Source organism: Miniopterus schreibersii (assembly GCF_964146895.1).
Source record: "Miniopterus schreibersii genome assembly, chromosome: 20".
NCBI classification, from domain to species: domain Eukaryota; kingdom Metazoa; phylum Chordata; class Mammalia; order Chiroptera; family Miniopteridae; genus Miniopterus; species Miniopterus schreibersii.
The window spans coordinates 15,248,957-15,276,707 of NC_138122.1; the positions used below are offsets into that span (position 1 = coordinate 15,248,957).

General features: G+C 40.1%; 1 protein-coding gene across 5 annotated transcripts in view; it reads right to left on the bottom strand.

The window, feature by feature from the left end:
• Window positions 1-26,489, bottom strand: part of SFI1 (SFI1 centrin binding protein) — a 52,093-nt gene extending 25,604 nt beyond the window's left edge. For all 5 annotated transcript variants that reach the window (XR_013997825.1, XM_081123298.1, XM_081123297.1 and 2 more), the window contains exons 1-9: window positions 26,183-26,489; window positions 19,948-20,074; window positions 17,902-18,066; window positions 16,365-16,436; window positions 11,328-11,438; window positions 10,276-10,370; window positions 6,889-7,006; window positions 4,729-4,831; window positions 1,211-1,367 (exon numbers count right to left, since the gene is read on the bottom strand). Coding sequence is in view for 4 of the 5 variants with exons in the window: in XM_081123298.1 (XP_080979424.1) it covers window positions 1,211-1,367; window positions 4,729-4,831; window positions 6,889-7,006; window positions 10,276-10,370; window positions 11,328-11,438; window positions 16,365-16,436; window positions 17,902-18,066; window positions 19,948-20,045 (919 nt within the window). In the remaining variant the exon portion in view is untranslated. The remainder of the gene's footprint in view (window positions 1-1,210; window positions 1,368-4,728; window positions 4,832-6,888; window positions 7,007-10,275; window positions 10,371-11,327; window positions 11,439-16,364; window positions 16,437-17,901; window positions 18,067-19,947; window positions 20,075-26,182) is intronic.
• Between the last annotated feature and the right edge of the window lie 1,262 nt (window positions 26,490-27,751).

Sequence of the window (27,751 nt, forward strand, 5' to 3'; positions counted from 1 at the left end):
AAAAAGTCTGTAATTTTAGGGAAGAGAATGCTATAAAATCAAAGAGCTGAGGTTCCTAGTTACTACTGGTGAGAATGGCAACTGTTGCTTTCAAAGACTCCGTTTTTTTTCTGCCACTTTACTAATAATGTCTCCCAGATAGACTTTAAGGACCGAGTCAGCGACACACAGTTCAGTCAATATGCTGGCAAAGGCTTTTTGGAGCTTTCAGCCAGGCTGATGCCAGCTGCTAGCTTCATTTCCTTTTAACACAATGAGCTAATAGCCTGATGACCTGAAGTCCAGGAAGTAGAAGGGAGTCGGTCCTGGAATTCAAAAGCTGTGGCTGGAGGAACATTAGTCTGCAGCTCATCATTCCTCCTAGCTTAATGCCTTCTCGTTCTGGGCTTGGGCAACCAGGCAGTGGTCCCTTGTCACTATTCTCAAATGGACATATTCAAACTCTCCCCAGAGACAGAGTAGCAGCCTAGAGATCTCTGCAGAGAGGTCTAAGTGAAAGCTGGAGAGTCGAACCCAGCATCTAGCACAGAGCTTGAGTCACTTTTGAGTAGGCTAAAGAAACAAAAGTACAAAAATACTGATGATCATGACCTATATACGTATTACTACTTCTTAACTCTCAGTGGGAAATAAACCATTTGAACAGTGTTCAAAAAACTCAACATCAGAATTTGGAGACTGCCTCCTCTGGGACCGCATGCGTTAATAAAGGTCTCCTTTTGCCTCAAAAAAAAAACAAACTCAACATCATAAGTCACATGCATTCACATAACTAGGGACAAACAGAAACAATCCAAATATCTACCAACAGAAGAATGGCTAAGTAGATTAAGGTAAGCCATTCTATTAAATGCAGCCATTAAAATAGTATAACATTTGTGAAGAATACTTAAAGAATACACAGGAAAGTGTAGGTTAGTTGTATGGGGGGAAAAGCAATATACAAAATTGCATGTATTCTATTAATCATAATGACACGGTAGTTATAGCATAATCAAAACCCTAATGAATAAAACATGGATAGAAGAAAAGGCCAGAAGGAAATAAAAGTGAACTGAGGAGGGTGTATTTTCCTCCTCAATCTCCCTATACCAAAATTAGTGGTATAATATGGCTATATCTCTCCTTAATAAATTAGCACCACTGGCAAAAGAAGAGTGGAAACTGTGACCCGACCCTCTCTCTCTCGAGCCGGGGACTTCCTGCTCACCATTCTGCTGTCGCTTTACCCTCTGGACCTGCAGGTATTCAAGCCAGGCCTTCAGGAATCTCCACTTTTGCCAGTGCTGGTGATGTTTCACTGCAGAGACCACCTTCTGTCTCTCCCTCTGTACATGCAGGAGCCGTTCCAGCCACTGTGACCAAGCCTGAAAAATAAAAGGCAGTGATCAAAGGAGAGGCAAGAACGCAGAGGGGGAGTACAGGCGAGGGAAACCGAAACACACACACACAGGCAAGAACGCAGAGGGGGAGTACAGGCAAGGGAAACCGAAACACACACACACAGGCAAGAACACAGAGGGGGAGTACAGGCAAGGGAAACCGAAACACACACACACAGGCAAGAACACAGAGGGGGAGTACAGGTGAGGGAAACTGAAACACACACACACACACACACACACATACATACATACATACATACATACATACATATGCTGGAAAGGCAAAAATCAGAGGCAAGGAAGTGACAATCTCTAAGCAGGATCATAGCTATGGGAATGTGGGGTCAAAGAATCCTAAGAAGGGCATTCTGCTTCCAGAAAGTAAGTTTTTTTCTGGATTAAGGACAAAAATAAAAAGGAATAATAAAATCAATGAGCAGACAAGAAGCAGGGACAATTCTAGGGTGATATAATTCAGACTTGGGATAGGGGAAGAGCCTGCCTTTTCTTTCAAAGTGGGAGGAAGCCTACTGTCAAGAGGCCCTTCCTCAGACACATTATTTTGCTGGAAGCATGTCTCCAGAAGCTGAGGTCTACGAAAAGATTCCCTTACAGACTATCCATAAACGAGCACCCTTAGGAAAATCTTCACGTTACACTCAGAGATAAGCAAGCCTTAGTGTGAAGATGACTGTCTGAGACAATGACTTCATACCTTCTTAAACCTGTAACACCTCTTCACCTTTCTTTCCTCTCAGCTGAATACCATTCTTCCTATTTCACCAAGAAAATAAAAGCAATCAAAAAAGAATTTTCTCAAGCTCCCCCCCACTCTATGCACCCACCTGCCCACAGGCCCTGCCTTCCCTCCTGTTACTCTGGATAAACTGTCCATGTTTCCATCAAAGGTCACCCCTTCCACTAAGTATATATCCCATCTCCTCTCACCTTCTCAAGTTTATCACTCTGGCAATTCCCCTTATTTATGCATTCATTGGCTGCTTCTTGTATGTGCCCTGATCAGATATGGAATCCACAACCTTAGCGTATTGGAATGATGCGCTAACCAATGGAGCTACCTAGCCAGGACCTCAAATCAACTCTTAAAAATATAAAATAAATTTAAAAATTTAAAAGTAAATTTGGAGCAAAAAGGGAGGTAATTACTTTTTTTTGTAAATCAATCAAAATTATACTTTTTGTTAGACTGGCAAAAAATAATATTTCTTGGTGTGTCACAGAATTTTAGTAATTAGTTTGTGTGCCATGAAATGAAAAAGGTTGAAAATCGCTGCCCTAGGCTTATGTCTATTTCCAGTTCTAGACCTGGAATCAGCCATTTCTCCAAAAACCCTCAGTTCCTTTAGTGGGAAATAACAAGAGACCACAACTTGGGCTCTTAGAATGCCAAATGCTGTATTACTGCCACCGCTTCTAAGTCTTTTCAGTAGAGTCAAAAATAGGTTTTGTAGGTAAAAAAAAAACAGCAAGAAATCTAGAGTCCATATTGATATTTACATTTCCAGTTTCAGATTTACAGGGCTTTTATTTAATTTCTTTGATTTTATACCTGTAATCTTTTCTTTTACACTGAAAATTATGATTCCTAATGATACTGCCATAGCTATTTGCTTTATCTTACAACATAGCTATAATCATTTCAACATAACTCCAAACCTGCTAACAGTAAGACTACTGAATACAGTTTTAGATTTCTTGGCAGTTCCCTGTGTCCTTACACTACATCCCACTAAGGAAGAACAGTCAAAATACTGTATTTTAAAGTTACTTGAAGTAATTCTTTTCTCTGTGTAGTCACTGCTACAAACTTGATACGTTTGTTTCAGTGTGTCTTAAAATCCTAGGGATTTTTTTCCTTTTTGATTTACTTTTGTTTTTTTAATTGTATATAAAATATCTACAGGGTTCCAGAGTTAAAAATATATAACAAAGTAAATTCACAAAAAATACTTTTTTCCAACATTGTTCTGTCCCTCACTCTCTTTATGTAACCACTTTTTGTTAATTTTTGGTTTATTTTCCATGAAAATATAAGCAAACACACTCTCTCCAGTGTCTCTCCCTCCCTTTCTTACTCAAAAGGCAGCACATAATGAACCAGAGGGATCCTATGAACAGGTTAAGTGTGATCACATCACTCTTCCACTCAAAGCCAATAGCTTCCCGCACCTCTGCAATAAGAGCCAAAGCCTTTAATGCGCAGAGCCTGCAAAGCCCTGCAATCTGCCTCCTTGCCACCTTGTGACCTAACTAACCCTTCCTGTTCTCTTGGACACCGGTGTCCAAGAATTCAATTCAATTCTGGCATTATCTACCTAAGGACAGCATCCAACATTACTGCCAACATCTATAATGGTTAATAAGTCCTGAAAAAGTATGTGGAGAGAAACGAGCTTCCGTTGGGACATGGGAGTGGGCAGAAGAGAACATCAGGTGCAAAGACTCTGGGCCCACCTAGTTGCTTGGAGCTGACCCGTAAATTTAGCTCTGAACTTTATTCTTTACTACCTTTTTAAATTTTTTGTTTGTTATTGCACTTTTTTTCTTTTAATCCTCCCCTGAGGATATGTTTTTCACTGATTCCAGAGAGAGGAGAAGGGAGTGGGAGAGAAACTCAATGAGAGAGAAACATTGATCGGTTATCTGATGCACACACCCCGACTGGAGATCCAACTCATAACCTGGGTATGTGCCCTGATCACAAATCGAACCCAAGACCCTTTGGTGCATGGGACAGTACTCTAACCACTGAACCCACCAGCCAGAGCTGAACTTTTTTTTAATCCTCACCTGAGGATGTTTTTATTGATTTTTTTTTAAGAGAGAGTGGAAGGGAGAGAGACATACAAACATTGATGTGAGAGAGAAACATCGATCAGTTGCTTCCCATCTCGCCTTGACCTCCCATTCGTGCCTTCACAGGGGATGGAACCCACAACCCAGGTATGTACCCTCCCTGAGAATCAAACCTGCAACTCTTTGGTGTATGGGATACCTGGCCAGGGCTGAACAGCTTTTTTTTTTTTTTTTAATTATAGCTGACATTAAATATTATATTAGTTTCAGGTGTACAACATAGTAGTTAGACATTTACATAACTTACAACGTGAACCCCCTGATATTGCCAAGACAGTTTTTAAAAAGAACAAGTATAAAGACCCCTTTCCATATATGAAGATTTAGAGCTATATAATAAGATTAGTAGTAGTAATAAATGGCAAGCATTTACTGAGCATTTCCATATTCCAAGCATCACCCTTTGTGGGTATGGGGCTTGACAACATGGACAGAGGACACCAAAACTTGAGTCTGCTGTACTCACCTGCAGCTGGAGGCTCAGGGCCCTGTGCTTCACAGCTGAGGCATAGAGAGCATGTCCCACACGGGCCTGTCCCAGTTGCCGCCTCCACTCGCTCCACCACATCCTGCCAAAGAGCAAATTAAAGATGGAACCAGTCAGAAAAACGTCATGCAGAAAAGAGAAGGGTAGTGAGGGCTAGGACTCAGGCTCTCAGCTCAAGTCCCTCCGCCTCACTGTGCCATCTCTAGACTGATTATCTGTTAGAGTCACTGCTAAAAAACTCAATTAAGGAACAGTCCTAAAGCTACCAATTAAAGGTTGGAAACTGACGGTTCCTAAGTTTAGATCCAGCCTTAGACAACATGCTCTGTATGGGCTACACAAGTTTTTAAAAAAATATAATAAATTGTTGCGAATATTTTAAAAATCAGGAGAGTTCATAGAACCTGCAAAAAAAAAAAAGCAGCTTTCAGATTTCTAGTCTTTTTTTTTTATAAATATATTTTATTGATTTCAGAGGGAGGAAGGGAGAGGGAGAGAGAGAGAGAAACATCAATGACGAAAGAGTCATTGATCGGCTGCGTCCTGCACGCCCCCGACTGGGGATCGAGCCTGCAACCCAGACATGTGCCCTGACCAAGAATCAAACAGCAATCTCCTGGATCCTAAGTCAATGCTCAACAGCTGAGCCATGCCTGGCCAGACTAGATTTCTAGTCTTGATGTAGCCCTTCCTTTCCTACTGTCCTGGCCAGGTTTCATTCCAGTCGTAGTTTCTTTTCTGCTTATTTTCTAAAAACAGTAATGAGGATATGCAAGTTGGCAACCTCTGTTTTACAGAAACACTCAATTTGCCTGGTCACTCTAACTCACCAAAATACCTCCTAACCTAGGCCATGCTAGCTGCATCACTCACTTCAAAACCTCAAGCTATCTTGCATTATTAGCTATCTTTTTAAGCACTTAGGGAATACTAAGTTCCCCGAATGCAGCCCTGGCACTCAACATTGTACCCTCAATGTTTTAAGCCCTCAATACATTGAATAAATAAAAATATGTAATCATATCCCCTAGAGACTCTAGAATTGCACACTTAAGAATTTTTAAATATTTGCTGAATTTTAAATCACTTCAAAAAGATTTTTAAATAACTTCTGTATGTCCACTGATGTTCTGAATACTATGCTAAATCCTTTACAAATATTATCTTATTTATTCCCTATGACAACCTTGAAAGATACTTAAATGGTGTGCCTATTTCACAGATGAAAGAAGTGAGACTTGGAGAAATGAAATGACCCAATAATACATGTTGGAACAGGGATTTGAACCCAACTCAGTCTAGCTGCAAAGCCTGTGCTTTTATCCATACTATATACAGGGTCCCACTCTTTCAGGCAGGAACTAAGCTTTTAATACGCTGTCATCTGGGACACCAGAGGACCACTAGAAACAACATACAGTGGAATCAGTCCCATTATAAAATAGCTCATCATTACACAATCTGGCTTCCAAAGTCAACTAACTCATTTCCCTCCAACATGTGGACAATGCTAATGAGATGCAGTGCAGGGCAGCAGTTATAAGCATGGGTTTGGCATCAGAGAAATGCGTTTACAACTTATATGAGCTCAGGTAAGTTGCTCAACCTTCCTGAGACTTACTATATATCAATCTGTACAATAAGAATACTTCTTTTACAGTTTATGGTGAGGATTAAATGAGACCCTTTACATTTAAAAAGTTAATATACACATAGCCCAGCCGGGCATGGCTCAGCGGTTGAGCTTCAACCTAGGATCCAGGAGATCGGGGTTCGATTCCCGTCAGGGCACATGCCTGGGTTGCGGGATACAGCCGATCAATGACTCTCTCATCATTGATGTTTCTCTCTCTTCTTCTTCTCCCTTCCTCTCTCTGAAATCAATAAAGATATATATTTTTTTTAATTAAAAAAATATATACACATATACTTAATACAGGGTTTAGAACATAGTGAGTACTCAATTAGTGTTACTTATGATTACATGAAAACCAGTGATCTTACAGTTGAACAAGTTGTCAGTGTTTATTAGGTTCAAAACTGTTTTAAGGTGAGTTTTTATGCAGCTTTCCAGCAGCATAAATCAAGGCTGAGATAAAATGATAGTTGCTGAACTGTAGGGCATCTGAGCACACTCACCGCAAAATACTCCGCTGCCTAAACTCCAGGGCGGTGGTCTGCATCTGAAGTTTGGTCCTTCGAAAAACCACGTAGACCAACCAGGACTTCCAGGCCTGTCGCATCTTTTGCTTTGCATCTAGATGCACCAAAGAGATTTTCAAAAGGAGATAGCAAGAGATGGATTACTCTGGGTTATGAAAAACTAATGGGGCAGTCTGTGCTTATCCTTCCTGTGAATTATCCAAATTCCTCCAGCCTTCAAGTGCCCCCTGCTGGAAAAGTTGTGAAGCTCTACAAAATTAATAAAGTGATGACATTTACAAAACATTTAAAGGAAAATCAATATACTGCACCGTTCAGAAATCCTTTATTTTAAAAGCCCTTTATTTTTTAGAGATAAATTATGCAACACTTACAGATGAAATGATGTGACTAACACAGGAAACAGAAAAGTGAGACTGGTGTGAGTTGATCGTTGTTGAAGCTGGGTGGGTGCATGTACATGGAGGTTCATTATTCCATCTTTTAATTTTGTAGAGATTTAAAATTTTCCATAATATGAAATTTAAAGAATAAGAAATCATTTTATAAAACTTGCTGTTTGAAACAGTAATTATTTAGCATAGTAAAGTAGCATAAGCAGGACAAAAGGATACTATCTGTATCTGTTTGGAAAACAGACTAAGACGGACCACTAATGATCCTGGAGGGAAATGAATTTACTAGACATGGAGATGCAAAGGTCAACGGGTTTCCCTCTGTGGTCAATTCCGTTTTCATTATGAAAGTCATCACTAATAAAGTAAATTTCTTTTCTTTTTCAAATACAAAAGAGAAAATAAAATTATATAAACTATTTTCAGAACATTCTCCAAAATGTGGTCAGTAGGACTGGAGCTATACTTTATATTTCATATTTGTTGACAAGTCGACTCAAAATATGAAGAAAAATTCAACATGTAGCTTCCTCGAGCCCACCACAGACCTCAGGAATCAGCATCCTCCAGACAATAAGGATTAGCATGGTGCTATGGTTTAGAGTTTGGTCTCCCGAGTAAGAAAAGCCAGGTCTGAATACTGACCTTGTCATTTATTAGCTAAGTAACCTTGCACAAGTTCCTTATCTATAAAAATGGTGCCTTTCTTAGAGGTATGTTTGCAAAGAATAAATGAGTTTATCCATGAAAAGTGTCTCCAATAAAGGCAAGCTGTTATTTTCTGAGCATGGATCCCAGCAATCTACATTGTCTCCACCAAGATCCAGATGACAATTTGAGAACCACTCCTCCTTAAGGCCTGAAAGCTCTTGCAGACTTCTTATTTAACAGTTAAGGAGTGAATGGGCACTACCTGGGGTATGGGGATATGGCCTGAAACAATGTCATATGTCAGAAGTAACTCTTTCTATCTTAAAAAATCCAAGTGACTTTTTCCTTATACTCTATAATATGGCTGTATTTATTGTTACTATAAATAACAATGGGAGACAGCAGGATGCACATTCCTCAAAGAAACATAAAGCATTCACAAAATAGAGTATTATCTGTCCCACAAAACAAACCTTAACAAACTTAAAGAAATTGAAATCATACTAAGTCTTGTTCTCTGATCAGGATGGAATAAACTAGAAAGTCAATACTGGAAAGATACTGGAAAATCCCAAATATTAGGACTCAACACATTTCTAAAAAATCTTTGGGTCAAAAAGGAAGTCTTAAAGGGAAATTAAAAAACATTTTTTACTGAATGAAAACAGAAATGCAAAATATTAAAATTTGTGGAATGCAGTTAAAGCAATGCTTAAAAGAAACTTTATAGCAGTAAATGCTCATCTTAGAAAAAAAGGGAAGGTCTCAAATCAATAATCTCAGCTTTCACCTTAAGAAGCTAGAAAAAGAACAAATTAAAACCAAGCTTTGCACAAGTGAAATAATAAAGGTAGAAGCAGAAATGAAGGAACTTGAAAAGAGAAAAACAATAACAAAATATAAATAAATGGAAATCTGGGTTATTTGAAAAGACTTGATAAAACTGATAAAGCTCTCACCAGACAGGCCAAAAATAAAAGGCTGAAAACACATATTATCAATATCAGGAATGAAAGAGAGGCTATTGCTACAGACTCTGCAGATGTTAAAATAATAATAATGAAATACTTCAAATGAATCTATACCCATAAATTCAACAACATATTTAAAATGGACCAATTCCTTGAAAGACAAAAATTACCAAAACTCACTGAAAAAGGAATTGATAATCTAAATAATCTTATATCTATTTGAAAACTTGAATTCAAAGTTTAAAACTCTCCAACAAAGAAAACTTTAGTCTCTGATGATTTCACAGGAGAATTTTACCAAACGTTTAAGGAAGAAATAATACCAATTCTACAAATCTCTTTTAGAAAATACAAGAGGATGAAATATTTCCCAACTCTTTCTATGAGGGTACAACCTTGAACCAGAAACAAAGACATTAAACAAAACTATAGACCAATATTCTCTCATAAACATAGATGCAAAAATCCTCAACAAAATATTAGCAAATTGAACCCAGCAATATATAAAGAGTGGTGTTAATATAAGGAAGTATGGCTAGTTCAAAATTCAACAATCACTTATAATTCAACATATTAATGAACTTAAAAAGAAAGGTCACATAATCATTTCAAAAAAACAGAAAAATGATTTGACAAAAGTCAACATCTATTAATGATAAAAATGCTCAGAAAACTAAGAATAGAACTTCCTTAACCTGATTAAGGATATCTACAAATAACCTACAGCTAACATCATATTTGATGGTTAAAGACCAAATGCTTTTCCCCTAAGACCAAGAATAAGGCAAGTATGTCCACTCTCACAATTCCTATTTGATCTCATACTGGAAGTCCTAGCCGATGCAACAAAAAAATTTTGAGAGAAGAATAAAGCTGTGTCTCAGTTTACAGCTGACTGTCTACAGAGAAAATCCCATGGAATCTATATAAAAGCTCCTAGAACTAATAAATGAATTTAGCAAGGTTGCAGGATATACGAGATCCCTATGTAAAAACCACAGAACTTTCAGGAAAAAATCTTTGTGACTTTGGGTTAGGTGGAGTTCTTACAAAAGCCATCAGAAACAATCCATAAAACAAAAATTGATAAATTGGACTTCATCAAAATTAAAAACTTTTGCTCTGCAAAAGAAACTGTTAAGAGAATGAAAAGACAAGCCACCAATTGGGAGGAAGTATTTACAAATGGGGGAAGCTATGCATGTGTAGGGGCAGAAGGTATATGGGTAATCACTGTACCCTCTCCTCAGTTTTGCCGTGAATTTAAAACTGCTCAAAAAAAAAAATCTTAAGAAAAAGAAAGTCAATCTGGACATTTTCTTTAGACATGCACTTCTGTTTCTCACCATAATCCTCAGCCCTCATGCACTTGTTCCTCATGTCCTGCTGCTGATGCACGTAGGCCTTCCAGGTCTGAAACATCAGGTTGTACAAGTAATATCTGAGGAGCCAAAAAAGCAAACGGCATTTCTTTAAAACAAATAATTCCTAATCTGATATACCCGGTCTGTACTCAGAAGAAACTACCATAGACATTTCCGATACAAAAAAGCCATATCTACATCCTAAGCTAAAATTTTATGTCCTACAATCACAGTGAAAACTACTGTCCTTGACAGAGTGTTGTTCTACATACCTCATAGTGTCACTGAAGAAAAAAGGCTTGACTTTTCCAAGAATGACTTCACCTTCAGCATCCACAAAGCCATGATGTTTGGAACGATAGTCATATCTTAATTATCTTAATATCCACAGTATGTAAAACATTACTTCTCCTCTACACTAAAAGATGGTCAGTGACACTTTTTCCTTTCTCTTTTCCTTCTCAATACATACACTAGGCACATTCAGACCTTCAGTCCCTTCATATTTTCACTACCCCATTTCCTAAGACTTGATTTCATACTCTACTAGCTTATTAGAATTATTTAACATATCTCTTTTATCTGAAATATATAAATCAGAACCCCTACCCCCAAAGAACCTAAATATAGAAGTGATTATAATAAGAGTGAACACTATTTTAAACACAATGTGTAAGATTTACTGGGCATATATTTCTCCTATAATCAGTACAAATTAAAACATATGTTAGAAAACAGAATATTCTCAGAATTAGAAATTATATATAAGTGAAAGTCAAGGAGAAAATCTGATTCAAATCACTAGCATGACCAACACATAATGGCTACTTGAATTAGAGGAGTGTCTATCTGTGCGAGCACTCACATGCACATGTGCTTGGATTTAACTTAGGACTTTGATCTTGCTTACTCTAAATAATTTGAAGAAAAACAGAAAATGATTCAGAACATTTTTCTATTTGACCATAAACTTGCCAAATAATTATTTGATAATGTGTATTAGTAAACTTGAAGTAACATAAATGAAATCTCACCTGTAGTAACAGTCAGCTCGAACACAGAGTTTCCACTCTCGATGGAAAACCCACCACTCTTCTTTCCATTCTTCAAAGACCTTCCGTAGTATCCTTTGCTTATAGTAAAACCTAGGGCAAGGGAAAAAAATCAGAGATAAATGATGATACTGGAGCTGATATCTATTTCCAAGTCACAGTTTCATATTACCATTGCTTTCTCATAGTAAAGTGTGGCTCATTATTTGATAACACCAAAATAGATTAAAAATAGACATATTTAACTTTTTCAGATCAAAACTGTATACTATAGATCCTACCAATTAACGATGTCAAAGTAAAGTAAAATAAAAATCTAACTTTTCAAATACCATAAGTGAGTTGAGAATTATTCTCAAGTTTTTTCACTCACCAGACTAAAAAATATTTTTGTGCCCTGGCCGGTGTGGCTCAGTTGGTTGGAGCATCATCCCATATAGCGAAAGGTCGTGTGTTCAATTTCCAGTCAGGATACATACCCAGGTTTCAGGTTCAATCCCCAGACAGGGCAAGTGTGGAAGGCAACAGATTGATGTTTCTCTCTGTCTCAATCCCTCTCCCTTCCTCTCTCTCTCTCAAAAAAAAAAAAAAAATCATGACCTCAGGTAAAGATTTAAAAAAATGTTTTTTTTAATTAGTAGTTCACTTCTCACTTACATACACAGGTGAGTAGAAGTTATAAAATACATCAATGCCTAATGGAATTTCTAGTACTTAACAGGGTCTGGCCAGGGGAGTTATAACAACAGCAAAGATAAGAGAAAATAAAGAGGAGGAGGGAAGGTAATAAGAAAGAGAAAAGCAGCAACATGGTGTTGATGCTAAAAAGGCACTGTCAAGGTGATTCATAACTCAGGAACTCTGGTCCTGTCAATCACTTTGTCTTTTCATGGTGCTGCAGGTTACTAACATGTACCTCCTCCGCACCTACTCACAGTTTCAAAAAACTGGCTTGCAAAGATATACATAGGGAAGTTCTCCTCACTATTAGTCATAAGAGTAATAATAATAAATACCACAAATGTCCATTAAAAGAGGGAAGGTTAAATTCAATCAATGGCATGTAGGCATTTTCTTTTCATGACTGAAGTGAAACTAAGGACACTGATATGGAGAGATGCCAAAAAAAGTTGTCATGTAAAAAGACAGTTACCTCACAATATATATACTATACCATTTTTTAAAAATTAATATTTTTTGTATTTTCAGTACCCATAAGTTGGAATTAATATAATATATACCAAATACATATATTTTTAAAGTGCATGTGCACAATATACACGTTATATATATATACACACACACACACACACACACACACACACACACACGTATACACGTGTATACACATGTAAATGATTATAAGTATAAAAAGCCTGGAAAGATCTCCAGAATACCAAACTACTACCAGTGGTTCTCTCTCAGTGTGTGATAAGAGACTGGCGTTTCCTGTGTTACACATTTCTGTTGTTTAAAAAGTTTTTTAACAACAGCTTTGTTCATACACACACTGTCTCATTTTTGCCCTACTAATTCAGTGGTCATTTTGGTTTAGGTTTTGTTTGTTTTTAAATCCTCACTGAGGATATTTTTTCCATTGCTTTTTCAGAGAGAGTGGAAGGGAGAGAGAGACACGTAGATTGGTTGCCTCACACACACACCCAGACTGGAGCAGGAGCCTGCAACTGAAGTACATGTCCTTGGCCGGAGCCAAGCTGGGCACCCTTCAGTCTGCATGCCGACACTCTAACCACTGAGGCAAATGGCTAGGGCTTGGTTTAGTTTATCAGTGATAAAACAACTCCAGTTTATAAAAGTTAAAACATTCTCCAAGCACATAAAGGCAATATTCTACAGTTCCTGATATGTCATTCCCCTCTAATATTCCTAAATGTGAGAAATAAAAATTCAATATGGAAAAGAACAAAAACAAACCCCAAAAAGACAAAGTCAATATGCCCAACCCTCCCCAAAGTAACAAACCACCCCCTTGATTTAAAAAAAGGCCCTGCCGGGCATGGCTCAGCAGTTGAGCGTCTATCTAGGATCCAGGCAATTGGGATTCGATTCCCGGTCAGGGCATATGCCCAGGTTTCCGGCTCAATCAATGACTCATCATTGATGTTTCTCTCTCTCTCTCTCCCTCTCCTTTCCTCTCTCTGAAATCAATAAAGATATATTTTAAAAAAAAAAAAAGCTTGCAAGTTGAAAGCAACCACCCCATCACAAATCTCTAATGAATGAAAACACAACATCAGAACTCTAATTCTGATAGATGCTAAGAGAACAAATATTCTCACTCTCTCATTTTATAATTTGAGAAAGTGAGGCCCAGAGCATTAACTTATCCCCAGATCAAACACTTAGCTAGGGTCTGAGTTAGAACCAAAACTCAGTTCTCCTATACTCCATTTCAGTATTCTTTCCCCTATACCTGGCCACCACTAAAGAGCAAAAAAAGTAAAAAAAGTAAAGCAGTGTGGCAAACATTGGTCAGTGGCTAACCCAACACCCTCTGCTTCCTCATGGGCATCCATTACAGAGGCTGGAAAGGTTTCTTTCCCAACCTCTGTATCAAAAGGTGGCCAGTGATATAGCTCTGGCCAAGGAGGCAGAAGCAGAATGTAGCTGAGGGTTTCTAGGAACTGTTCTGCTTTCCTGATAGACAGATGGAGCTGATACCACCCTTCCCCCTCCTTCCTGTGTAAAGCCAGAACAGTCATCTTGCAAGTATGCAGTGTCACCGCTGAGGACAAAGGGCCAACATGCTAAGGACGGTGAACTAGAAAGGTACTAGAAGCCTGAGTCTTTGATGGCATCACTGAACAGCTGAACCAATACCAACCTCCAGACTTCTTCTGAGAAAAAGCAAACCTCCATTTGTTTAAACCACTGCCAGACTTTCTTGAGTCAAATGCATTCCTAAATAATACAATCAGCATTTCCCAACTACTTGGAATATAAATCAGTATTATTTGAAAAGAGATTTCCAATTAAATATGGGTCAAATACAAGCTAAATAAAATTGAGGAAAAAGATTTGGAGAAGATGGTGGTGTGGCAATGTTTTCAATCGCTGAATCCCCATCAAACACAGAGCAGCCATGACGCAAAACCAAAAACTCATGCATCAATTACAACAAAACTAGGTGACAAGACACCCCCACAAATCCAAAATGCAAGCAGGTGAAGACAAGCCACTCACAGTCAAAAGGCCTGCATGGTATTAACATTTGTACAGGAAAAAAAGGAGCAATGAGGTGACATGTGAGGAATGGAGAAGTTATGCGAATGTGGCCTCTCCCTCGATCTCAGGCCAGCGCAAACTTCTCCTTCCTTCTTCACGAGTTCAAGGATAGAAGAGTCGTTCTTACGGTACACCTTAGCATACTTTTTTTTTTCCCTTTCCTTATTAAGTTGGTAACTTTCACCTCTTCACTTAAAGGGAGCACTTATGGCCTCTCTTTGCTATATTCAAATTGCCAGTATCACTACTCTTACACTTTTGGGCCATTATGGAGTAAAATAAGGGTAACTCGAACACTAGCACTGTGATACAACAGTTGATCTGTTAACTGAGATGGCCACTAAGTGACTAACAGGGCAGGCAATGTATATCAGATAGATGCTCTGGACAAAGGGATTATTCACTTTCTGGGCGGGGCAGTGCGAGGTTTCATCCCGCTACTTAGAATGGTGTGCAATTTAAAACTTATAAATTGTTTATCTCTAGAATTTTCTTTCTTGCTTTCCTTCTTTAATATTTATATTTATTGTTGAAAGTATTACAGATGTGCCCTCATTTCCCCCCATTGATCCCCTCCAACCTGCTGGAGTTTTCTATTTAATATTTTCAGATCACCGTTGACCACAGGTAACTGAAACTGCAAAAATCAAAACTGTAGATTAGGGGGACTAGTGTATATTATATTCTTTAAAAGAAATATTGTATTTCCTTAAAAGAAAAATAAAAGAGTATATAACTTCTAAGCTAACAGGGAAAAAGAAATAAAATACTCAACTGAATAAAAAGTAACAAAAACAAGAGGGTTCCAATAATGGCAAACTAGGTAATTGAGATCATTTCTCCCACTGAAAACAAGAAAAGCAGGCCAAAAAAGAATTCTTTGAGGGCATTAAAGAGCTACCAAGGCAGTGAAGGACAGAGCCAAGGAGCAGGAGGTGAAAGCAGAAGTGAACTACACCTACCACCTGCAACTGGGATGGGCTATTGCCACACTAGGAGCATCGCTGGAAACAAAGGAGATGGGAACAGTAAGGACCCCCACAAGGTATAGAAAGAAAAGATTTCAGAGAACACACACAGCCCAAATTTGCATGAAAGACTTTGAATCAAGAGACTGTTGGAGATATTCCAGATTAGGAAAGCCAGACTCAGTAAAATAAAACAGGACAGATTGTAGTAAGGGGAGAGGGAAGGAGGTGAGAATCCATAACATTTGCTTACATTCTCAATGGTTGCCAATTCTCCTTCTGAAACATACCCTACATGGCCCCTTCTCTACATCCCCACTACTTGCTGCAGTGTCTCTGACCCCTGTGGCTCTCCTTTGCAGTCCATTCTGAGCACTGCAGCTAAATCTGTCTTAACCAAAACCCAAAGCAGTGAGCGGTGGCTTATACAAAGTGAAGCTATGGCAAAGGGACTTTCTCTTGACTAAAATTTCATTCCCACTGCCAGTGCCAACTTTTCCCCTAGACTGAGTCCATTTGTCTGTCTTGCCAGTGCCCTTAAACAGCTCATTTACTTCTGGGCAAATACTTTTCTCCCCACAGGCTATTACCTGTCCTGATTTACTTTATGATTCCTTCATACACTCATTCAATCAAACTAATATGTGTTAAGTTACCATTTTATTATATGCCTGCTGGAGGATAGGGGAGGGACAGGAAAGGAATGTTACACATGCCATAATAAAGGTTATACATGGGCTTAACAACTCCCCCCGAAAAAAACAACCCAGAATGAACTCAGCAGAGGCTCAGTGTTCTGACCTACCTGGCTTTAAAGGGAAATACTCTTCCAAAGGTTTTTCGAATCCACAAATACAAGAACTTCCTGGCCACACATCTGAAAGAAGAAAGGATATACACATTTATAAAACTCCATTTGGCTTATTTCATCAGTTTTCTGGAAAGGAGAAGGAAACTTTAAGGTCCCAGAGAGTGAAAGATGCTAGTATGAGTCAAAAGGTGAATCATAGCTAATCTTGCATCAAACAGAGCATAGGATGGGACAGATTTAAAAAGCTAAAATCAAGCAGATTATTATTTTTTAAATACTTTCAATATAAAGAATTTTATCAATGAAGACATCAGAGTTGAGGGAAAGAAAGGACATGACAGTACCTTTCTTTAAATTATTCTTCCTCCCTAAAACGCCTGGCGAATGCCCACTTACCCACCAAGACTCATCTTCAACGCCTGCTCCTACGTGAAGGCTTCCTGGACCTTCCTCAACCCAGAGTGAACAGCTTTGTCCTTGCAGCACTCTGTTCTATTATGTAACATGACACCAAATCACAGTTGTCGACTCACAGGGTGCCTACAGTTCCCTGTGTGTGCCTGAGAGCAGGGACTGTGTCTTACAGCACCTGCAGTACCTAGCACAGTCCTGACAATCGCATGGAAAAGTGACTTGTCTGGGCCAGTTCATCTCCAGTTTGGTTTGGAATGCTCTTCTTCCTCCTGCCTGTTATCTGGCCTATTCTTCCATTAACCTTCAGGACTCGGCTTAAGCTCTGCTTCCTGCAGGAAGTCACTGCCGGCTACACTAGCATGGCCGTCCTTGCCACATGAGCCTATGATACCACACCCTCTCCTTTCATTGCACTTATCACAGTTTGTTGTGACTTGTTTAATAGTCTATCAAGCCTGGCCGGGCGTGGCTCAGCGGTTGAGCATCAACCTAGGATTCAGGCGATCGGGGTTCGATTCCCGGTCAGGGCACATGCCCGGGTTGCGGGCCAGGCAGCCCATCAATGACTCTCTCATCATTCATGTTTCTATTTCTCTCTCCCTCTCCTTTCCTCTCTATGAAATCAATAAAGATATACTTTTTTAAAAAAAAAACAGTCTATCAAGCATACCTGATTTTAAGCTTTCATGATTAGGAATGTCAAGGGCCAGGAATGTCTTACTCACCTTGTATGCTCAGCATCTAGCACAACACCTAGCCAAGGCGGCACCTCATAAATTTTATTGAATGCTTAAACAAACGGATGGATGCCTTTGATGGATCTCATCAAGAGTAATAGGAAACGATCATTTTTCTTGGGCCATGTTGAGACTTTTCCTGGAAGATTCTTTATAGCTTACACATTGTGAGATACAACTATGTGAGATAGAACGTGAATGAAAATACTCTGACAGATTTTATGTCTGCAGAATCCTAAATATTTGCTTTTCTTCTGAACATTCCATCATGAAGATGTCCAACTAACTGAGGTAAGAAACTAAGAATCACCCCTCATTTTAACCAAGAAGGGAGAACCATGGAAAAGTCCCTGCAGGCAGGTGACCACTCGCATGCTCACCTGATGCGCAATTCTCTTAATCGACCCCTTTGAGTCCGAGCATGATGCTGCACTGGGGGACTGGAACGAGGTATCGCACTCCGGATCCCAGACAAGGCAGAAGACTTCTTGTTGGACAGTATCTTTGGAGAATAAAGTTTCTTAACTACACCATCTCTAAGAGACCTTAAATTTGAGGAGTAAGGAGGAACAGAATCAAATTATCTCTGCACGTGATGCAGATACCTTCTAACATACAAGTGAAATTAAATAAACTCATTGAGACAGACTGATGGTAACTATGCTTCAGTGACAATAAGCAGCCCAGTCTGACAGAAAAACCTGCCAGCCACAGGAGGCAGGACCTGCTGTGTCAGCACTAGGCAGAAACTACAGAGCTAGAGGGCACCTTGGAGTCATTAGTCCTAACATTTTAATGTGTCATTTTAAGGGTGATCATTTATAAATTAGAAACATCCTTTTATATAAAAAGCAATTAGGAATGCTTTTCAGATAATGTGACTTTTATATCAATATGAAACCACATACTTTTACTAGTAAAACACTAAATTTCTGAATTTTAATCCCATTTTAGAAACATTAAGAGATAACATTATTGGGATGAACTCATGACTTTTAAGGTGTATGGCACAGCTCTGCCTGCAGGAAATACTTAGAAGCTATGACATTTCATTCCCAATGAGCATACCTAGAGCTTAAATGCTGTTTATAAAGTACCATTCCCTACTAAAAGGAACCAGGGCTCCTTGGAGATATGATTTTCAGGTCTGAAACAAGGAAAATATACGATGAGCCTGAAATATCATGTTAGGTCAGAAAATAATGAAGTGTTCAAAGAACAGTGGGGGCATGTCAAAGACACAGAAGCCAGCTTGAAAGCACTCCCATTGGCCAAATCTGGGATAACTAGAACAGTAATAGTGAAAGCCCACTGAATATAGTAGAACTCTATAAATCCACACTGATATAAATAGATATATGTGGGAGAACAAAAAGCTCTACTTTGCAGTAGAACGTCAACTAATAAATTTAGAAGGAAATTATAAAAGCATAATTTAAGAACCATCATAGTAATAACTGAGTCAGATAAGAATCACTGATGGATGCAAAAACAAGTGGGTGCTAGTCTGATGAGAAACAGAACATTAATGTAGTTTCAGAAAGTATCCCCCCACAAAATACTTATTCATTGCTTTATAGTGGAGAAACCTGGCAGATACCATCTTAATCAAGTGATAAAAGTTAACATTGAGCCTGGATGGCATGGCTCAGTGTTTAAGCATTGACCTAGGATCCAGGAGATCGATGTTTGATTCCTGGTCAGGGCACATGCTTGGGTTGCAGGCTCAATCCCCCGGGGGGGGGGGGGGGGAGCAGGAGGCAGCCAATCCATGACTCTCTCATCACTGATGTTTCTCCCTCTCTAGTCCTCTCTCTGAAATCAATAAAGACATACTAAAAAAAAAAGTTAACATCAACGGTAATGGGACCAAGGCAACATGATGTGTCTCCTGATACTGATGCCCTGAGAAGAACACAGCATCAGTTCTGTGCTATTCCTGCCAAAAATGCATAACCTGAATTTAATCATGAAGAAACACTGAACAAACCCAAATTAAGAAATATTCATAAAAGATTAAGTGTTCTGAACTCTTCAAAAACAGTTCCAAATTAAAGGAAACTAAAAAGTAAAAGATACAATGTGTGATCCTGGACCAGAAAGGATAGGAATCAAAGGGAAAGTTTTTCCTGCCCTGAGCAGTGTGCTCAGTGGTTAGAGCATTAGCCAGGCACCTGAGGTCTTGGGTTCATTTTCCAGTCAGGGGCACGTACCTGAATGAGTTGCAGGTCTGATTCCCAGCCCCATAGGGGTGCATGCAAGAGGCAATCAATTGATATGTCTCTCTCACATCGATGTTTTTCTCTCTCAGGCCAACGCTCCAACCATTGAGCCAAACTGGCCAGGACATTCACACACAAAATATTTACAGATTTTTATATGAGCCATAATTTCAGTTACCAGTTTTGTCAAGCCACATCACTCACCTGGAGTCAACCTTCCTCTCCATTCTCAGCTTACTCTTTTTTCGACGGAAATTCGACCAGTGGCTTGATATACACTTCTTAATGAGCAGATTCTTCATGAATCAAAGCCTTTTATCTTCTCTTCTAACTAAAAGAAAAAGGGGAATGAAAGAGAGAGTAAATTATCTGAAACCTCTTAGGAGCCACATTTCTGAACAGCTACATGCCAGCTCCTACTCTCCTGCCTCTCCTAAATTCAACACTAAGTGAACATGCAAGGTCTTTGATTTGAAATATTTTTAACCACATTTTTAAAAAGTTACTTTCTCAGAAAGGAAACTAGTTGAGTGAGCCACACTCAAAAGGTTATGATTGGCTCATTCTTCCTGTCCAGATACTGCTCCAAGACCTTCAACTTCCCTTCATAAGAACACCAATAGAGACCAAAATTTCTTTCTTCCCCCAAGATTAACTGGTTGTCAATGTTACCTATAAGAATCTTCAGGCAGTTGCTTTTTTTAGTTTTTTAATCCTCACTCAAGGATCTGCTTATTGATTTTAGAGAGAGGGGGAAGGGGGAGGAGGGAGGGAGGGGGGAGAGGGAGGGAGGGAGAGGGAGAGAGAGAGGGAGAGAGAGAGGGAGAGAGAGAGGGAGGGAGGGAGGGAGAGAGAGAGAGAGAGAGAGAGAGAGAAACGTCGATTGGTTACCGTCTGTACACACCCCAAAATGGGGATCAAACCCACAACCTAGGTATGTGCCCTGACTGGGAATGGAACCTGCAACCTTTCAGTACACAGGACAATGCTCCAACTGAGCCACACAGGCCAGAGCTTCAGGCAGTTTTTGCTTAGTAGTAGAGTACTGTGTAGTTTTCATTTTCATTTGGTGATAATTTTTACCAACAATATTCATTACAAACTGAATAAATAACATGTTTTCTTAAAATTTCTTAGTGAAAAGAACAGCAATGTTGTGAGTTGAATTGTGTCCCCCAAAAAGATATGCTGAAGTCCTAATCCCTAGTACCTATAAATGTGACCTTATTTGGAGACAGAGTCTTCTGCAGAAGTAATTAAGATGCAAGTTAAGATGAGGTCATACTGGATAGGGTGGGCCCTTAATCCACTATGATTATTGTCTTTACCAAAAGAGAAGAGACACAAGGACAGATCTACATATACAGGAGAATGTCAGTGAAGACATAGATACACGGGAAGAAACGCATGTGATGATGAACTGAGAGACTGAAGTGGTGTGTCTGCAAGCCAAGGAACGCCAAGGAACGCCAAGGAACGCCAAGGATTGCTGGCAGCACATGGAACAGATCCTCCGCCAGAATCTTCAGAAAGAGGATGGCATTGTTAGCATCTTGATTTCAGACTTCTATCTAGCCTCCAGAACTACATAAATTACAGTTTACATTCAATATTATTTTGTATTGGTTTCAGGTGTATAGCTTAGTGGTTAGCATGAGTTGATAGTTTTTTAAACTGGGTGATGGGTACATAGTACATGTGCTTATAATTTTTCATAACAGAAATGTGGAGGAAATAAAAATTCTGGATGAAACAAAAACAATGTGGGGAAAGTGAAAAGACAACTCACTGAATGGGAGAAAATATTTGCAAATATGCTAAGGGAACTATATCTAAATTATATTTTTTTAATTCCTACAACTCAATAATAAAAAGACAAGTAACCTAATTTTCAAATGAACAAAGAATTTTTTAAAAAAAAATATATCTTTATTGATTTCAGAGAGAGGAATGAATGGAGAGGGAGAGAGAGAGACAGAAACATCAATGATGACAGAGTCATTGATCGGCTGCAGCCCGCAACCCGGGCATGTGCCCTGACCGGGAATCGAACCCTGATCGCCTGGATCCTAGGTTCGATGCTTTAACCACTGAGCCACGCCCGGCCGGGCGAACAAAGAATTTGAAGAGACATTTCTCCAAAGATGATATATAAACGATGAATAAACACATTACAAGATGTTCAACATCATTAGCCATCAGGGAAATGCAAATCAAACCACAATGAGATACCCATCAGGATGGCTATAATAAAAAAGACAGAAAGATAGTAAGTGTTGGTGAGGATATAGAGAAATTTAAACCCTCATACACTGCTGGTGTAATGTAAAATGGTACAGCCACTTTGGAAAACAGGTTATCAAAAAGATAAAGAGTTACCATTTGATCCAGCAATTCCACTCCTAGGTATACAGGGTGTCCCCCAAAAAATGAATACACAATAGCTGATAGCTCAATTGATGTTTCCTTCTTTTCAGATTTAACCCATTTGAATTAATAATTATTCAAAGTATGTATACATTGTTTTGGGACACCCTACATATCCAAGAGAACTGAAAGCAAATGTCTATAGCAGCAATTATCTGCTATAGTCAAAACACGGAAGCCCAAATGTCCACCAACTCATGGATAAACAAAATATGGTATATCCACACAATGAAATATTATTCAGCCACAAGGAGAAATGCAGTAGTACTGTTACATGCTAAAACATCGATGATCCTTGAAAACATTATGCTAAGTGTCAGCCAATCATAAAGGACCACCTATTCTATGAATCCATTTATATGAAATGTCCAGAACCAGCAAATCTAGATTCAGAAAGTAAACTGATCATTGCCAGGAGTGTTGAGAAATGAAGGGAAATGTGCAGTGACTACTAAAAGGTTAGTGACTACTAGCATTCTTTTTTGAGTGAAGAAAATGTTTTAAAACCCATAATGCTGATGGTCGCATAACTATGTTGCAAAACATTGAACACTTTAAATGAGTGAACTGTATGGTATATGAGTTATATCTAAGTAAAGCTATTAGAAGAAAAGAGGAGGAGGAAGTAGAAGTAGTAGTAATCACAGGAGAATGTGCTCCAAAAGCCATGGAAGCAAATCAAGAAAAAAATTAAAGGCGGTCGAGGCAATAGCAAAGTCAACACATGAGAACAGCAAAAAGAAGCAAATCCCAGGAGAGAGATGAAAAGAAGTCCCTGGATTAGACTGGGTATAGCAGGAACAGACCCACCAGATCAGATTAGAGGAGAGGAGGAAGGTCTTCAAGAAAGAGATGAATCTGATGATTTTAAGAGTACATAAAAACTTACTGATAACCGCATGAGAAATGTTGAAGTATTCATAAAAAAAATAATTTAGTGATCTGTGCATGCAATACTAGGCAAATGAGAAAATAAGACAATTATTAATTCTCATAAAAAAGTGATGAGATGTACAGGAAGGAAGAGTGTCAGTACTCTACTTGGTTCAGCAGTGAATATTTATTATATAATATAAACAACAAATCACCACATAGGTGAGATGAGGAAAGGAAAACTGAACTAAGTGATTATGTTACAGGCCAGTGAAAAGCTAGGAAAATTCCAGGGCAAAATAAATAGGGAAACTGAGAAAAGAAAGTTAAAACAAGGCCAAATAATGCGGGCAATCTGCAGCTGGCTTGTTAAATAACAAGCTGTTTTCTTCCCCAACCAAGGACACTTGAAAGCAAATTACTAAAAGCCTCCCTAACAAGAGAATGTGGGAAAGGGTGGGGGAAGGGGAAAGGAAAAAAGGGCAGTTTTACTCCCTAAGCAGAAACACCGGCAAAATTGCCAGGTGCTTCTCATGAATTCTGGGAAGGCCACAACAAAGTAAAAAGGAAGCTTGAAAATTAATCTGTACCAAGATATTCAGCAGAGGAATTCTGAAACCTATAAACAGGAGGGGATATAACACGTAGAACCCCCACCCAACTTGCTCTTCAGGTTAGCTGAGAGCTTGTCTGTGCTTCATAAGCCAGATGTATAGATTTGCTTGCCTTGTTTCTTTAATAAATGTGCATGCTTTAATTTTTCAAATAAATTGGCTTTATCACAACACAATCAGGGTCTCTCACTTAAATTCATTCATATGAGAAGACAAGAATGGAGGCTGAGGACAGCTCTCTACCTCTGACTCAGGGGGCTGTCCAACACCCCCCCTCTGGTGTCTGTGAGAGGTGCCTGTCACAATTATCTCCCACAAGTATTAATCAACACTTAATGTGTAGAATTAACATATCATAGGTGAAACAGGTGAAAGCAGTATCACCTATTTACTTCCAATTTATAAACAACATCAGGAGAAACAGCCAGAAGAATGGAAACTACAACTGGGGTGTGGGTGCTATTTTCTATGATGAGTTTTTTAATATTAGGGTTTTTTAAATTATGTTAATTTGAAAAATATAAATGAAAAGTATCTTTAAAAAGTTTCTACAGTATTTTGCAGCTTCTAACAATGTCTGAGAAATGAATGATCCCACTAAAGGAAAGTGAGGAAATAAATACAATACTTAATTTATATCTTAAGCCCCAGAATAAGTTTCAACTACTTCCAGAAAGTCTTCCCTGACACCTTCAAACCTCATACTTTCATGGCACTTAGACGGGTACCACCCAATCTAAAACAGAGATTACATTCAAAATAACATTTATCGGGGCATGGGGCGGGAGTGCGCACGGCTTGGCCCTGACGCCGCTCACACTCAGACCTGGACAGCCACTCCTGCCACCTTCGAGGCTGCTGGGCACTTGCCCAGTGCGTCTCCCTCAGCCTGGCTCCTCCTGTTGTCCCAGCTCCCGCGCATCCACGTCGGGCCACCCCGCCCTCTCCACTGCCTGCCTGCCTGCCTTCCTGCAGCGGCCAGGCTCGCAGAAGATGCCTTATTAGAACTTTAAAAATGGAAAAGACCTGCTATTAGGGGATAATCCTGAGGGATACTATGAAATCTTGGAATGACAACCAGTCAGATCTCTATAGCAGTGACCAAGAGTTGATTTTTGGTGAAAACAAAGATGATTTGGAAGAGATGATGGATTTAAGAGATCCGCCCACCTCACATTTTGCTTGCAGTGTCCACCAAGCAGTGTTTGAGGAGCAGAAGCAGAAGAAAGATCATCTGACAACATGTGGAGAGCCAACAACAGGGAGTCAGTTAAGAGAGAGGATGCTTGAACAGTAAACATCCCGTATCTAACCTAAATTTACATTGGAAATCGTATCAGCAGAAATTCTAGAAGCAGTTCAGTGAACTTCAGGTAATATACAATTCTTAGTTATAGTAAATTTGATATAAAAGCCTTGATAAACTGAAACTGTAAGATATAAAATGTTTATATAATAAAATTATGTGACTCATCAATTGATTATAAAACGTGAGGGGAATAAAATGTTTCCTTCACATTTTTCCTCTATTAGTGTCTCATTCTGCTGTAATTTTTCCTGGAATAACCTGTTTGTGAGGGGCACCCACATATGGGGGAAGAAAAAAGCAAAACAAAAACCATTTCTGGTGGATTACAGGCAGAATAATCGTGATTGCAATTAAGCACTTTATTTTAAAAAGCAACATTTATGAAGTGGGTGCTTTGTGCCTGGTATAGTACTAAGCACTTTTCATTAATTACCTGCTTTTAAATATACATATACACTTTTACTGATTTTAAAGAGGAAAAAAGAGGAAGAGAAACATCAATGAGAAACATAGATGGGCTGCCTCCTGCACGCCCCCTACTAGGGATCTAGCCCGCAGCCGGGGGACCTGCCCTGCGCGGGAATCAAACGGGCGACCACTGGGTGCACGGGAGGACTCTCAACCAACTGAACCACACTGGCCAGGGCATTAATTACCTGCTTAATACAACTACCCCAACAGGGGTGGTCATTTCAATTTATAAACGAAGTGCCCAAGATCACCAGCTAAGTGGTACAGCTGGGATTGGTACTCAGGTCCCTAACACCATTTATTCAACAAATGTTTACACTATTCATTTACACAGAGGTTAACAAGAAATCTGAACGGCCTCCCAACAAATAAAACGGAGCACTACTCTCCGACGGAGGGGGAGGCTTCATCACAACGTTTGCCCAGCTGGCCCCTTGGGGCTCAAATGGGGCCCCTGAGGTCTGTTTACACCAGCCCCTCTCCCGGCTACGCAGCAGGGATCCAGAAACGCCCGAATCCGACAGGCGCACGCTACTGAGCCTTGCACCGCGCCCGCCTGCAACGCACTGGACACGAGGGAGGACACGGCACTCCGGGCCCGGGAGACGCGGCACTGACGAGAAGGAGCGCCCGGCAGAACGACGCGAGCGCCGCGCTGGGCAAGGACGGGCTCCGTGAGCAGTGCGGCGCGCTCTTTTCACGTCTCCCGCACTCCCCACCCAGCCCTGGGAGTGGGCAGCATCACCTGAACTTCTAGAGGAGGCAGAGGAGGAAGCGGAGGCCGCCCCAGGAGTCACCGGGCCCAGCTCCGAGGGACATGCGTGCGCTCGCCCCTGGGCTCCGGCCCGAGAGGCTGAGCCACAAGGACGCTGGGGACCGTCGGACCGGGCCTCATGCCTGAGGAAGTCAAGTCCTCCGGGCTCGCGCCTCAGGGAAGTCTCGGCGGGAGCCGGAGGACGCCCACCAGCTTCCGCCGCCCGCGCGGCCCACGCAAGCTCAGAGCTTCCCGCGCCTCCGCCCGCAGGTCTGGTGCCGGCCCCGCCCACGTCTCCAAGACGACGCGGCGTGTCTGAGGGACGCCGCGCCCGGGACGCGCCAGTTCGCGCAGCCTCAGTCGGGCAGGTGACACGCCTCCCTCTGGCAGCCTGGCACCTTCTGGGGAGCGCCCCTGCCGGCTCTCTGCCTCCTCTCTCCGCTATCTTTCTGCGTTCAACTGCCCACTGCTGCTCTTGGCCAAGAGGAATGGGGCCTGTTTCGGAGCGGATCCCCGAGTTACGCTTCGCGGGGCAAGCACTAGGGGTGAGGTTTACGTCAGGAGCCGGCGCGCAGGTCCTTCCCCCACCTCCAGACTCCCACGTGAGCCGCTCTGGCTCTCGGTTCTCCAGGATTCCCAGGGAACGCGAGGCGCCCCGGAGGAGTAGGGCACGCGTGCGTGGACCACGAGATTGTCGATCTGGACCGGTGGGGGCTCGTCGTTCGGAAACCCCCTAATTAAAATTATCCCAGGCTGATTATCTTCTTAACCCTTCCTTTTAATTAACAAACACTAGTTGTTAGTAAATAGTTAAATTTTAAAATTTTGGTCCACTCGTTATCTTTTAAAAATAGGGGCGGGTGAGGGTAGGTGAGACATTTTTATATGCTTTTCTCCTGTGCTTTGTAAAACATCGCTTGACAGCACATGTCTGGTGGAAAGAGCAAAAGCTAGTATGCATTTAAATGCTTGAAAGCGTTTACGTTAAAAACATGAGGAAAAATAAATTGTTAGGTGTCTCAGGATTAGAATATCAGGTAATTCGCATTTCTGCTCTATTATCTACAGGTTAATTTTTGTAACTTAAAAAGTATTTAAAAGGGAAAATTCCACTTTAGTAGGACACAAGAGCCAATCTTTTAGGGATGACTCCTATCTGAAGATATGCAGCCAAGCAATTTTAAAATAACTTAGTGATTTTCAATGTCCTAATTAACACTATAATATTTACTTACTGTAAAATTAGTCATATAAGTATTTTATATAAATTATGCCACATCCAAGATAATAAATCAGTAAGAATACTTTCTAGATGACTTGCTGGTGCTTTCTTTCTGTCACGTGCATTTACCACCATCAGCTTTGACTAATTTAGGAAGGGATGACAGGCATTTCCACCTGAGTTATAATAAAAATAGTCCTGTCGGGAAAGATTAGAACATAATAAAGTATAAAATAATAGCTAGGGTAGCAGCACTTACAAGGTGTCAGGTTCTATTTTAAGTACTTCCCATATATAAAATCAAAGATGTAAAGTGCCAGAAGGGGGTTTAAGCTCTG